This window comes from Ruditapes philippinarum, unplaced genomic scaffold (assembly GCF_026571515.1).
Source record: "Ruditapes philippinarum isolate M1 unplaced genomic scaffold, ASM2657151v2 ctg1084_1_1_1_1, whole genome shotgun sequence".
Lineage (NCBI taxonomy): Eukaryota > Metazoa > Mollusca > Bivalvia > Venerida > Veneridae > Ruditapes > Ruditapes philippinarum.
The window spans coordinates 73,669-87,925 of NW_026864883.1; the positions used below are offsets into that span (position 1 = coordinate 73,669).

Here is a 14,257-nt window from a genome sequence, read left to right on the forward strand (position 1 = left end):
TGAAATTGACCTAAATAATAAAAGAGCAAAAAAAAAAACCAAAAAAAACTCATCATTGGGGGCAGATAACTTGAAAAGTAGGCTATGACACCTAATGTTATTTCAAGTATCATTTTGTTTAATCAGGCAAAGTTTACATTTAAATTTTAATGTATGGCACAGAGAGATTTAAGATAGCAACTGTAACTCCAGTGACTTTTTCACATTCCTGTGCAGGTTTTGTTTTGCTCCGGTGAATTATCACTAGATCATTGAAGCTATATTTTCACAAGCTTGCAAACTGTTGTAACCAAGACAATGCCAGAAACTTAAAATTATCATCCGCTTTAGCAAATAGGCATATGCAGATAGTTCTGTTGTATTTATATATGCAACTTCTTTTACAGAATGCCTATATATATTATGGTTACATGTATTAATAAATGACCACTGCAGAGAATATACCTTGTACAAGCTCTTCATCATTGACCAATTCTCAGTTATGAAATATGTACGCTGAAAATCAATCTTAATTTACTTGCCTGCCATCTTTGATTTACTTAATGTATTTGAAACACAGTGTTGATTTACAGTTCGCCAAAGTTTGTCTGCCAATGAAATCGCTCTATTTTGTTTAAATTTTGCTGAAGTATTTTCCATACAGTGCTGTAACTCAACTGTATGTATTAAATCTATACGTTAAATGACCGATTTAATGGACTCAGCCTATTTACATAGTGCACTATTTGAATAGGCGGGGCTAACTGTAACTCGGTTATACAGAGTTTTAAGAAACTAATTTTCCCCGCTTCATTTCGTTCACTCGAAAATTAATTTCTTAAAACTCTGTATATAACCTATAACCTATATATAAAGAATGATTAAATACTCGATTCCTTAAAAACGATATTGCTTGGACTTTCTGTATTATTTTAGTTAGTATCAGCTAGGACAGCACGCTTGCTTATTTTCAGTGCTTGTTAGTACTGTGAACAAGAGCCTCACTGGATAATGTAAGAGTTGACATTAAAGAGGAAGATTTCATTCACAAAAATACAAATAATGTACAAGTCATAGTTATGAGTCTTGGATATTGACTAAGAATTTGTTAAATTTACGAAGAACCTAAATATTTCATTCAAAATCCATACCAGAGTTATGGGTTTTGTGTCTACTAGTAATTTTGTATTGTAATTCAAAAAGCATGAATCAAGCTTCAAGTAATTTACATTATCAGTAATTATTTTGGAAGATTAATGTTACATTTGCAAAACAAACAATTTTAATTTTGATTCACAAAGGGGCATAACTCAGTCAAAACTATGTCAGAGTTATGGACCTTTGAAAGTTACCTCTAATTCAAGTTTCATAATGCATACCTTGAACAGTTATTAAAATTGATGATACATAAAAAAAATAACCAAGGAATTTTCTAAGTTCAAAATGGGCTATAATTCTGTCAAAATCAAAGCTACAGTTTAATAATAATCATGGGCCTTGGATAGTGACCTTAAATTATGATCCAAAAGTGATACATTATAAGTTTCAAGTGAATACCTTGCATAACTTTAAAGATTGATGTTGCATGCAAAGCCTAAACCAAGAAATTAAAAAAAAGGGCTGTAATTCTGTCAAAATTTATGCTAGAGTCTTGGAAAGTGATCTCCAATTATGATCATCAAGTTCCAAGTGAATACTTTCAGTAATAGGAGTAGGTAGCTCTACTATACTTTGAATACTAGTATTCAAGCTAAGAATAATAACTCTCTAGACCAAACTTGAACACAGCAATAAGCTTTTTGAAAGCAAATGTTTATTTCTTCAGGTTATCTTTTATTCTTCAACAAAACAGTGAAAATATTGTCCAATTTAACAAGTTTCATTTGATAGAATTCATCAAGTCAAGTGCACTATTTCGCAATATATTCACAGCATAAAAAAAGGAATGCTTACACATCATATGATGTAAGAAAATCAGACGTCAATACACCAAATGTCAGGATAATTTACTTCTATACAGACTCATTTCAGCATATTTCTATCCATTCTCTTCTATATAAGCTTGTTAAACCGAATGTCAGGATAATTTACTTCTACACAGACTTATTTCAGCATATTTCTATCCATTCTCTTCTATATAAGCTTGTTAGATTGAAAAAAGATATTAAGTTTTCTTAAACTAGAACTATCACTAAATGTGATTAATACCCCCACAAGTCTGCTTCGGAAATGAGGATGTTACTAGTAACAGAATACCTTTTAAAAGAATTGAAACATAGAGTTATGGTTGTGGGCAATTAAAGATAATTGTGGTTCATGTATGTTGCATTTCCTTTCAGTGTGGTTGGCCATTGATGAAGTTTAATTGAATTACTCTGTAATAAGTCCAGAAAGACAAAGAAAAAGAACAAAGGGCAATAACTCTATAAATACTGAAGATAGAGTTATAGTTCTTGTGCACTGCACTTCCTCTTATTGTGCTTGACCATTGTATGAAGTTGTTTTGAATTCCAACCAGTACGTTTTAAGTTATGCTCCGGACAAGGAAAAGTATCAAAGGGCAGTAACTCTGTATTTTGTCAAAATGGAGTTATGGCTCTTGTGCACTGCACTTCCTTTGAATGTCCTTGACAACTGTATGAAGTTGTACTGACTTCCAAACAGTAGTTTTCAAGTTATGCTCTAGACAAGGAAAAGTAACAAAGGGCAATAACTCTATAATTAGTCAAGATGGAGTTATGGTTCTTGTGCACTGCACTTCCCCTTAATGTGCTTGACCATTGTATGAAGTTGTTTTGAATTCCAACCAGTAGTTTTCAAGTCATGCTCTGGACAAGAAAAAGTAACAAAGGGCAGTAACTCTGTAATTAGTCAAGATGGAGTTATGGTTCTTGTGCACTGCACTTCCTCTCAATGTGCTTGACCATTGTATGAAGTTATAATGAATTCCAACAATAAGTCTTCAAGTTATAGTCCGGACAAAAGAAAGCAATGGAAAAGTAACAAAGGGCAATAACTCTGTAATTAGTCAAGATGGAGTTATGGTTCTTGTGCACTGCACTTTCCCTTATTGTGCTTGACCATTGTATGAAGTTGTTTTGAATTCCAACCAGTAGTTTTAAAGTCATGCTCTGGACAAGGAAAAGAAACAAAGGGCAGTAACTCTGTAATAAGTCAAAATGGAGTTATGGTTCTTGTACACTGCACTTCCTCTCAATGTGCTGGACCATTGTATGAAGTTATAATGAATTCCAACAACTAGTCTTCAAGTTATGGTCCGGACAAAAGAAAGCAATGGAAAAGTAATAAAGGGCAATAACTCTGTAATTACTTTAGATAGAGTTATGGTTCTTATGCACTGCACTTCCTCTCAATGTGCTTGACCATTGTATGTAGTTATATTGAATTCCAACCATAAGTCTTCAAGTTATGCTCGGGACAAAAAAAAGAAGGCAATTGAAAAGCAACAAAGGGCAATAACTCTGTAATTACTTAAGATAGAGTTATGGTTCTTGTGCACTGCACTTCCCCTTATTGTGTTTGACAATTGTATGAAGTTGTTTTGAATTCCAACTAGTAGTTTTCAATTTATGCCACGGACAAGGGAAAGTAACAAAGGGCAATAACTCTGTAATTAGTCAAAATAGAGTTATGTTTCATACGCACTGCACTTCCTCTCAATGTGCTTGACCATTGTATGTAGTTATATTGAATTCCAACCATTAGTCTTCAAGTTATGCTCCGGACAAGGAAAATGCAACGGACAAAAAAAAAAGCAATGGAAAAGCAACAAAGGGCAATAACTCTGTAATTACTTTAGATAGAGTTATGGTTCTTGTGCACTGCACTTCCCCTTATTGTGTTTGACAATTGTATGAAGTTGTTTTGAATTCCAACCATTAGTTTTCAAGTTATGCCCCGGACAAGGAAAATGGACCGACCGACCGACCGACCACCGGGTGACTCCTATATACCCCCCCAAACTTTGTTTTTGGGGGTATAATTATAACAATGCATGGTTTAGCGTTTAAATGCTTTGTAATTCATTATGCCTTTAGGCCCTTGTGATTATATTCCTATACAGTTTAACTCTAATCATGCATTATTCTACAACAATGCAGTCAAAATTGATATCAGATTATACTTCCTAAATATATGATGGAATGACCAAAATAGTTTAAGGAGCCATAAAACATCATTTAACATAAATTAGAAGCAAACAGTAAAGAACAATTTTTTTCCTGTGGTATTGTGTGAACAGGATGGCCCTGGCACTTTGCAACTATTAAATTTGTGTAGTTTGACCAGGATGTTTACTAATATTAACTCAAATTTTGTACTTTGATTGTGAAATCTGTGAAACTTTGAATAAACGGACACAAATCAGCAGAGCACAACAAATCCATTATAAAATAAATACTTCACAAAGTAAGGGATCAGAAACATTGACAAAAATATTTAACCCTTGTTATAAACAGGGCTCTATGTGATCAATTTGCATAATTCTGCTGTTCTAATTAATGATAATTTTACAGCTGGTAAATGTTCACCATGCATGGCAATCAAATATCTGTGTCAGATAGGGGAAAAAAATATAACAAAAAACACAAATAAACCAATTTCATTTTTATTCTGAAATTTAAACTTTTCGTTCTTAACTTTCAAATTTTGTGTAAACTTTTTTAGTTGATTTCAATTTGACAATTAGGCTAGAATTGAAAAGAGCAATCAAAATTTTACCAAAATATAAAGAACTCAAGGAACACACTATGTGCATCGAGTATGGCAGATTTACTATATGTTTTACATTTAAAGCCTTATGCTATATAAATAATGATAAATGTAGGTCATAGAGAAAAACATAACAAGGTAAACAAGAAGATATATATATCTACAGTAGAAGTAAATTCTATATAACCCAAACAAACTTGGAGCCTGTACAAAATTATCTATCAACATGTTAAAGAAGCATGTATTTTAAAATTAGCCATATATCTAAATAAAAACTTCAATGTATTTTTATCATTAGCTGAAACTTGGCTAGACAATTTCTACATGAAATTTCTAAAAGAAAAGTCACCTTATAGCAGGTAAATAATAGACCAAATCAGGTATAGAAAAATTAATTATAAAATACATGCATCTTTAAGCAAATTGCAAGTATATCACATTACAGCTTGAAATGAGACAAAATTTAATGAAAATGAATACTATTATAGTATATTTGTATTATGCACCAGATCTTGAAATCATTCTAAATCTTGAATAGTAACCACAGCAATGTAAGTACAGAATGTTTAAAGCTTGTCTTATATCATCACTATTGTCAAAATACAACATAACAAACTTTTTAAGACCATATCACTTGTCATTAGGAAAAGAAAACACAATAGAAGGTAGTTCAATTTTGTCTTGTTTATTGAAGGATACGTACTTTGAGTAAATCTTAAATGTTTTCAATATTGTTTTTTTAATCTTTACTAATTATTCATTAAACTGTCCAAGAATTATTTATTTGGTCTAATCTTCTCCACCTCCATCTTCCTCTCCTTGTTGTTGAGGTTCATCGTCTTCATCTTTGGCTTGTTCTGCTGGCTTTTCTTCTTCAGCCTGTAAAATGTCATCATTTATTATACATTATAATCTATTTACCAGTGAAAATAAGGTCACTGAAATATATATATAGGTATATGATGTCATATAATATGGATCCTATATCTGCTGCCGGTACATCTACCAGAATTTCTGGCTCCATGGCAACAGTTCTTGGCGGCAACAAAGCCCTGCCAAGTTTAGAGTAAACAGTTATCCTAGAACTAGATATTGTCTGCCGCAACAACCGGTGTTTGATTCTTTTTCTTGAATATTACATACTAATTATATTTCAACAAAAAAATTACGAAAACTAATATTTTCATATAGCATGTTTTCTTATGGAAGCATAGGAATTTTGAACTACATTTAAATGCCAAAATGATGCCATCATAAGGAATGACAATATCGCATCAACAGTATGAAAAATATTTCAGCTTTTTAAGTTGTCCCTATAATAACCCATACAAGTATTTCTATAGAGCAACTTTTCTCCACAACAACCATACAACCATCTGACTGCTTAAGATATACACTGCTCTGTACAACAAGAGAAGCATTGATAAATGACCTTGCACAATGACACATTTTCGGCTCTTATATTGTTAGAACAAAATGGCTAAAGTTGTTATACTACTTACACAAGTTTGACATATGGCCATTTTCTCTTCATAATTTAGTCATCAATAATACTTGCCAAAACATGGGGAAATTAAAAAGCAGTTACATATGAAAACAACAGTTTAAATGTATGTTTTCAGTTCTTAAGAAAATCTTGTAAATAACTAAATATAAAATTACCTCTGTAGTAGAAGCAGGGGCTGGTTGTGGAGGGGCGGCATCTATGGTAACCTGTGGGGCAGCCTGTGGAGATTTTCTGTCTTGTTTTTGATCATCACCACCATCAGCTGGTTGGTTTGACTGCTCTAATCTCTCGTATAACTCTCTACGTTTGCTGACCACTTCTCTCAAAAGACCGTCAAGCACCATACGTCCTTGTTCTGATTTCTCTAGTCGTTCTGTGACACGATCCATTAACCATGGCAAGAAACCTTGCTCAATATCTGCAAATGTAATCAATAACAGATATTATTGTATTTAATGTTTTATAACTGACACAAAATTATATTTGTTAAAAGAATTTGTATGCTTCTTTCTCTTTTTGGATATGTTTTCATTTGCCAATGTATATATTTGTATGTGCTAAAAGCATTGTTAAATGTTTAATGCAATAAAGGTATTGAATTAAATTGAATTCTTTTAGGACAGAGCATTATTAATAATGATGCAACAAGTACATTTCCATTAAAGTTCATCAACAAGTATCGCCACAATTTATGATTTCTTTTTGTGAGAAAGGAATTACTGTATCAAAATGCAAAGAAATATTTCAAAAGGAATACAATAAGGTAATGTTTTTCTTGTAAACTTGTAAGTTGCATGCTTTTTAAATTAAGCCTAAAACTTTAATGACATTTTTTGTTGTTTTTCTCTAAAAAATTCCCAATCTAAGATCAGAAATCTTTTTTGATAACTGCAGCTTAATATTTAATATAATGTATATAACTTTTAATTGGTGAAAAGCATCTAAATGAGTGTGTTTTGGGAATGGTTATTTTTATCAATGGTAAGCATATGTTGTTATCAGATATACCGGTACTTACCTCTTTCAACAGGATCATAGAAGTAGCCATTGTCCGAGAGTGTTCCAAACACCGTAGGTACAAGATCTGCAAGGTAACTCTGAGCGAACGCCCTGGCCGCAATCTTCTCTGCCGTCTCTTTCTCCTTTCTTAACACATCACGCTGTTGTCTCATCCTCCTCTCCTGTAAACAATTAACCATTCATATTATATACGATGTGTAAAAGGTACCCTTTATATGAGTAAAATATGTAATTTGAGCACAATAGGTGAACAACCGTCTATTTAAGACAAATGTATGGCTGTTTGGAAAAATTATCAAGCCATTATACATTGTAACTGACTGTTTCTATAATGGACCTTTCCGGTTTTTCGTAGCGGAACATTTAGCCACACCTTTTCCATTCATTACTAGGTCAACTGCTCACAAACAGTATCACAAACATAAGCACGTGTTCTTTTGTGCAAACCAGGTCAACCAGTGACTATGTATTATCTCAGTGTAACTATTGGATAACAAGTTAGCCAATTTACATAAAACTGTAAAACCGGAAAGGTCCATTTGTACAGAGTCACTCCTTTTTGTGTCCAAACTCACAGCATGAGGAAAAGAAGTGGTTATCAATAACACTGTGAAGGCTAGTTTCACACTGTACTAATAGGGTAGGTAAGTCTGTTCCTCACAAACATTCACTGAGAAAATAAAGGCATACTTAGGATATGAAATTTATTATCAAAGGGAGGTGATTCTTGTAGAAACAACTTCTAAGTTTTACAAAGTTATTCCTTGAACAGAAATAATGTTCAAGATTGTTTCAGGCATAACACCACCTATTATTACAGTAGAAATATGATTCCATGTGGTTAATATTTTACTGAAATTTTTAAATTTCATTAAATACTTTGATTTTATTTCTATGCCAAGATAAAGCACATAATGCACAATTATATGAATCAAGCAATGAAAAAGCACAACTCAAAAAGACAGTGTTATGATTCTAAATGGATCAGTGGAAAATAGAGACAATTTAAATTTTGTCTGGTCATATATTGGGCACATTATGTTTGAAGCTGTGAAATCTGATAAAAACAAGTTAAATAGTATTGGACTGTAATGGATATACTCGGACATATAAATCGTAAATATTTATATATATTATAAAAATACCATCCAACTAATATTCTTCAATCTGACATTCTAATTAGTTTATAACTTTATATTTATGCATAATGTAATGGCCTCCGTCAGTCTTTTAGAAAAGTTATTCTGTATATAAGAAATGAATTGTTTGCAGCCGTTGTACTTCCTACAACAAAGACATACATCTATGGAGATTTCAAACAATTCTCCTATCTTAAATGTATTTGAAAAATTCCTGATATGTTTGTTTGATTGGGTTTTACATCACACAAACACAGTATAGGTCATATGGTGACGTTCCAGCTTTACTAGTGAAGGAAGACCTCAGGTGCCATTTCATGCAAAATTTCAGGCACGAATGGGCACCTGAGTAGAACAATCGACATTTTGTAATTCTTGAGATAAACATAATACTGATTTGGTTTTCCTTTTTAATTTACCTTTTCTTCTCTATGCCTACGTTCTTGTTCTTCTAATCTCTGTTGTTCCACAAACTCGGCATTGCGCAACTCCTCAAAGGCTCGTTGTTGAGAACGTAGATTTGCAAGTTCTTCCTCTTCCATTACTTCAAGTAAAGACTGCTCAACAGTTTTACCAACAAGAACTTCTAGAATTGGTTTCACTTCTATATCGAAATCGAAAAGCTGAAGAATGGAAACAATGTATAATTAATTTTACGATTTAACAAGGCTGTATTTACATAAATATTAAGAAAAAACAAAATCTTAAAAATATGCCATTTTAGAAATAACATAAACCTTATATTTTTTTATCACAAAGCTTATCAGATTTATTTCTTATATCAATTTATTAATGTTTTCATGTTAACTTACATCTCCATCCAATATTTGAGTTGCAATATCTTTGCCTGTCTTCGCAGGAACAAACATGGGTGAGGGAGGTCGGTCAAGGAATGCATCAGTTTGAATTTCTACGTCCGCTTCTTCTACACGGTCACTCAACTCTTCAAGATATAATTCTGTTTGCACATCTATATGTTTACGCCCTTCTACAGGCTCGGGAGATCGTGGTCGGAGCTGTTCCTTCGCACGTTTTCTAGCGATGGCACGTCGTCTATTCTCTTGCTGTCTTTGTATTTCAATGGGATCTGGCTGAGCATGCTGTAACCAACAAACATATTTGTATGATTATATTTTCATTTTTACTGTGACAAATCTTTTCACTTTGGTGACAGGGAAAGCCTTAATTACATTACAGTATCTGAAATTTACAATATTACTTATGTGACAGATTAAAGTAAAGACATAACACTAATGCTACACTACTAATCTAATATCCATACTGTTCAAAGCCTTAACATTGTTCTAGTTGACTTATATCCCATCAGTCTAATTACACACAGTCTGTTACATTTCTACTATTGCCATAAACAAACATATACAGATATATTTCATGTTGCTCCTGGTAGTAGATAAAATAGTCACATTAGTATCCAATGAAAAGAGAAGTGTTACAAACAGAAACTGGGCATGTTATTAAAGTAAAGGTACTTACAGCTGGCAGTGTATGTTGAGCATATGTATTACCTCTGACTATACGTCTATCATACATAATGTTTCCATATTGTGGAGCATTGTGAGCTTCACTGAAATAGTATAAATAAAGACATTGTTTTAACTATGACATTTTAATATCTATGCCTAATTCATAAACATTGTACATGTAGAACCCAGTGTTTTTACTTTGAAATTTTCAAAATAAGGCCTCATACCCATTCACAATAGACTGGAAAAAAATCCACTGAAATCATTCAAGTGAACTACTAGTAATTTAGAATTTTGTTTTTCATTTTAATTAATTTGATAGCAGCAGATCAAATAAGATTCACACTTGCTTACTACATACCGGTAGTACATTACATCCACATAAAACAAAATATAACATAAAAATAAAACTAGAAATGTGTCCATAGGACACGGATGCCCCCACATGCCACTGTTCTGTCAATCTTATGACTCTAGGTAAAATATTTTTGGACTACATGTGCCACAAGTTGAAAACTAAAAATTAACAAAGGGCCATAATTCTGTTCAATTTGGTCGCAGCAAAAATTCCTTTCTTTACTATCATCTACACATTAAGGTTGTTCATCCCTGGAAGTTTAAGCAAAATCTGCCATCCTGTTTAAGAGGAGTTGCGTTCACAAAATTCTTCATAGTATATAGCGAAAAAATCAACAAAGGGCCATAATTCTGTTAAATTTGGTGGCAGCAAAAATTCCTTCCTTTACTACTGTTTACACATTTAGGTTGTTCATCCCTGGAAGTTTAAGCAAAATCTGCCATCCAGTTTAAGAGGAGTTGCGTTCACAAGATTTCGGTACGTAAGGACATACGTACAGACGGACGTACAAATGCAACGCTATATGCTGATTTTCATTATTTTATGCTTTTAACCTTAAGATGATATTATAAGAAGGTGATATTCTTAAAAAAGCCTTATGTGATACACTAAAAGTTACGATACACATTGTGCAAAATGAATATTTCATAATTTTCATCAACAATTAATGCATTAAATCTATATATAAACATATGCTTAATGTTTCAATCTTAGGACTTACGGATCTTGTTGTCCTAAAGGGTCTCTGTACTTTTTTCTTTGAGGGACAGCCCGAGGCTGACTGGCAAATGTGTATGTCCCTGGTTGCTTAGGTGGTGCTAGAGCTGCCATGTTTAATTGATGATGTTACCAAGCCTGAAAGAAAAGATGAATTTTTCAAATATTATCAGTATAACCAATCTGCATATTTATAGTAGATATATGATTGCTCCCAGTGGAGTAAACTACCACAAGATATAAAGAATTCAACCAATCTGCAACAGTTAAAGGTTTCTGTTAAAAAAAACAAAAAATCTTTAACCGGGAGTGTAGAAAGTTTTTCCATGCTGTGATATCTTATTTATTTATATATACATTTTAAATTGCATATTTAAGTTGTAATCTTGTCTCCTTGATTAATCTAAAAGTAACACAAAGTTCTCGTGCCTTGCTTTAAGACAATCTGACATGTCATTATCAGTGATTTTTCTCACTTAATTGGGAAGAGGCCTTAGCCTCTTGATTTTGGGGGAAATTATTGCTAAAATTGCTGATATGGGAAGTAAACAAGAGCTGTCGGTAGGACAGCAACGCTCGACTATTTTTAGTGCTTGATAGTAAAAAAGCCTTGATAATGTAAAATTTTCTAAGTAAGGAAAAGGGTAAAAATTTTCTTTAAATCCATATTACAGATATAGGCCTTGGAGAGAGTCCTATTATGCTCTCAAATAAGACTATAAAATTTCAACTTGTTTCAAAGCCATATGTCAATGGACTTTGAAAATATTTAAGGTGTTACAAAAACTTTAACGTAAATTCTTAGTCAAAAAAGGGGCATAATTCTGTCAAAATGCTTGATACAGTTACCTCCTCCTGTGTACAGGTTTGGGTCATGATGGTGAACAAGTGTGCAAAGTTTCAAAGCCATATGTCAATGGACTTTGAAAATATTTGAGGTACATGTATTACAAAAACTTTAACATAAATTCTATGTCGAAAAAGGGGCATAATTATGTCAAAATGCTTGATACAGTTACCTCCTCCTGTATACAGGTTTGGGTCATGATGGTGAACAAGTGTGCAAAGTTTCAAAGCCAAAGAATTACCACTGTTTAAACGGTATCATTTCGGTTCTTAGCAATCGTGTAAACGTTTACAAAAAATTGTAAACGTGGGAGCCTTACCGACAATTAGTGCTAAGAGGCAGCGTTAAGTACATAAGCGGCCCAGATGTGAATGGTCATGCGCGATAAGTTTGTTTATTTTATTTTCAATGGTTTTTAGATGAAGTTTATTCATAGTTATTTTTTTCTTTTCTTTTGTATTTGCAGATCAAAAGAATGCAGTGGAAGCTGGAAAGATCTTGCCTCAGTAAAGTCATTGAGAGTGATTAAGAGAGATAAGAACTGCTACTGGTTGGGGACCCAATGCACTCCGTAAGAGTCCTTTGGTTGTTTTTGGGGCCGAATATGGGTACCGTTTCCCTCTCAAAATCATATGTATTTTTCCCCTATCTCAGAAAAAAATCCCATCCAAATTCTAAAATAAATCAACTTAAAGTAATTTGTTTGAATTTTTTGTCTAATACTAACTATTGATTTCAATGGTAGGAAAATGACAAACTATTGAAACCAATGGTAGGAAATAGTGTAATGAGTAAATGTAATAAAAAATACACTAAATACATGATAACATAAAATTTCAAATTTTGCCTTTCATAATAATTATCCAAATTCTATCAATTTACATCAGTTCAGTTTTAATGATGAATATTAGATCTACTATCATAAATGTAATGGTGATAACAAGAATGGTATATGGGATATTGTAATACCGGTAAGTTTCTTTTATTGACAAACTTATCAGGGTGAATTATTTGCCATAGAAAAAAAACAACACTGCGGCCTTCGTGGTCAATTCCTACGCATCAAAACTCCAAACCGCTGTTAAATAGCCGATATACACCTCTCAGGCCGATGTTATTTCTTAAGCAACGGCACTGTTGAAAAAGACTTCAAGCTTATATACCAACCAGGGGTGTTGGGACAAGAAGCAGAGTAACAGAGATAAGAAATGACAATAATTCGTATGAAAAACGCTCATGTGCCTCATACAGTTACATGTTTACTGTTTCATATGTTTATGGTACATTGAAGATAAATGTAAAAATTGTTATACTCAGACAATAAATAGATTGATTATCATATGTTTTGTTCTTTTTTCTTTGTAATCCTTCGTTTTCATTAGGTATAGTGACCGTACGCGTATACCCATCCACACAATTGGTTTTTATCAATATGCTTGCAACATTACATAAAAAAAATGAAAAAATTAATAAAGGAAAAAATGGGGCTGTTTTGACTTCAGGCCGATTTCATTTGATGCCAATTTGACTATTTTGGGGGAGATTCGACTTGGGGCCAATTTGACTGTAAATCGGATAATTTACTATATCAAAATCAAAGTCATCTCTTTTATCATAGACTTTGGTGTGAATATAATTGTTTTTGATAGTGATATGAAGATCCAAAAATGATGTAGTTAAATTTCAAGAATTTGTTTTATAAAGCTGTAGCTCAGTAGGATGAATATTAGTCACCATTTTGATCAAAAATAAGAATTATCTAAATTAAAAATTTCATCAAAGGTATCTGGAAGTGTAATTGAATGCTATATAAACATCTTGTTGTGTATTTTCAGAGAGACTCAACATAAAATCTCTTTTCATAGATATATAAAATAAATTGGCGACCAGGGGTGCACAATTAGTACCCATAGGAATTCAAATACGCGGTTTAAATATAATTTGGACTCCGCGCAACAATTTGCATGATTTGTAAAATCGTTTCTTTGACTAGGTCTATAAAATAGATTCTATATGCAAATTTATATAAAAATAATTTACCATGATTGTGTATTTAACAAGAAAGAAAAAGTTTTACCTATTTTTTTATTTCCCCTTCTTCACATCTAGAGTGTTATGTATTATCTTGTTGCCTAGTGAAAATAAAACTACATCCGGTTAAAAACGCTCCCATTCTTTTTTCGCGAAATGATGGGAAACACTACAATTCACGAATTGTTTAATTTTGCACGAAAATAATTTATAACGGTGAAAAAAGAAAAAGATTTAATATCAAATTTAAACAATTACTATAGTATTTGTTTTACGATATGATGAACTGCGGTATCCTAAATTTGAGTCAATGTAGTGGCTTCCGCATGTAATTTCTTAGTTTTTGCAGTATTGCCTGTGTTACATTCTGATTTATAAATAAATCCACATATGGGGGAACACATACACTTTTATGTTTTATATACAGGACAAAGAGAAGAAGTA

General features: G+C 32.5%; 1 protein-coding gene across 1 annotated transcript; it reads right to left on the bottom strand.

Annotated features, from left to right (window-relative positions):
• Positions 1 to 4,590: 4,590 nt before the first annotated feature.
• LOC132727152 (radial spoke head protein 3 homolog) lies at positions 4,591 to 13,981 on the bottom strand. The gene is made up of 8 exons (XM_060712566.1): positions 13,860 to 13,981; positions 10,940 to 11,073; positions 9,871 to 9,961; positions 9,189 to 9,476; positions 8,796 to 8,999; positions 7,236 to 7,398; positions 6,373 to 6,635; positions 4,591 to 5,589 (listed from the first exon to the last, which is right to left on the bottom strand). Exons 2-8 carry the CDS (start codon positions 11,047 to 11,049, stop codon positions 5,500 to 5,502), a joined length of 1,209 nt encoding a protein of 402 aa, XP_060568549.1. The 5' UTR covers positions 11,050 to 11,073; positions 13,860 to 13,981; the 3' UTR covers positions 4,591 to 5,499.
• Between the last annotated feature and the right edge of the window lie 276 nt (positions 13,982 to 14,257).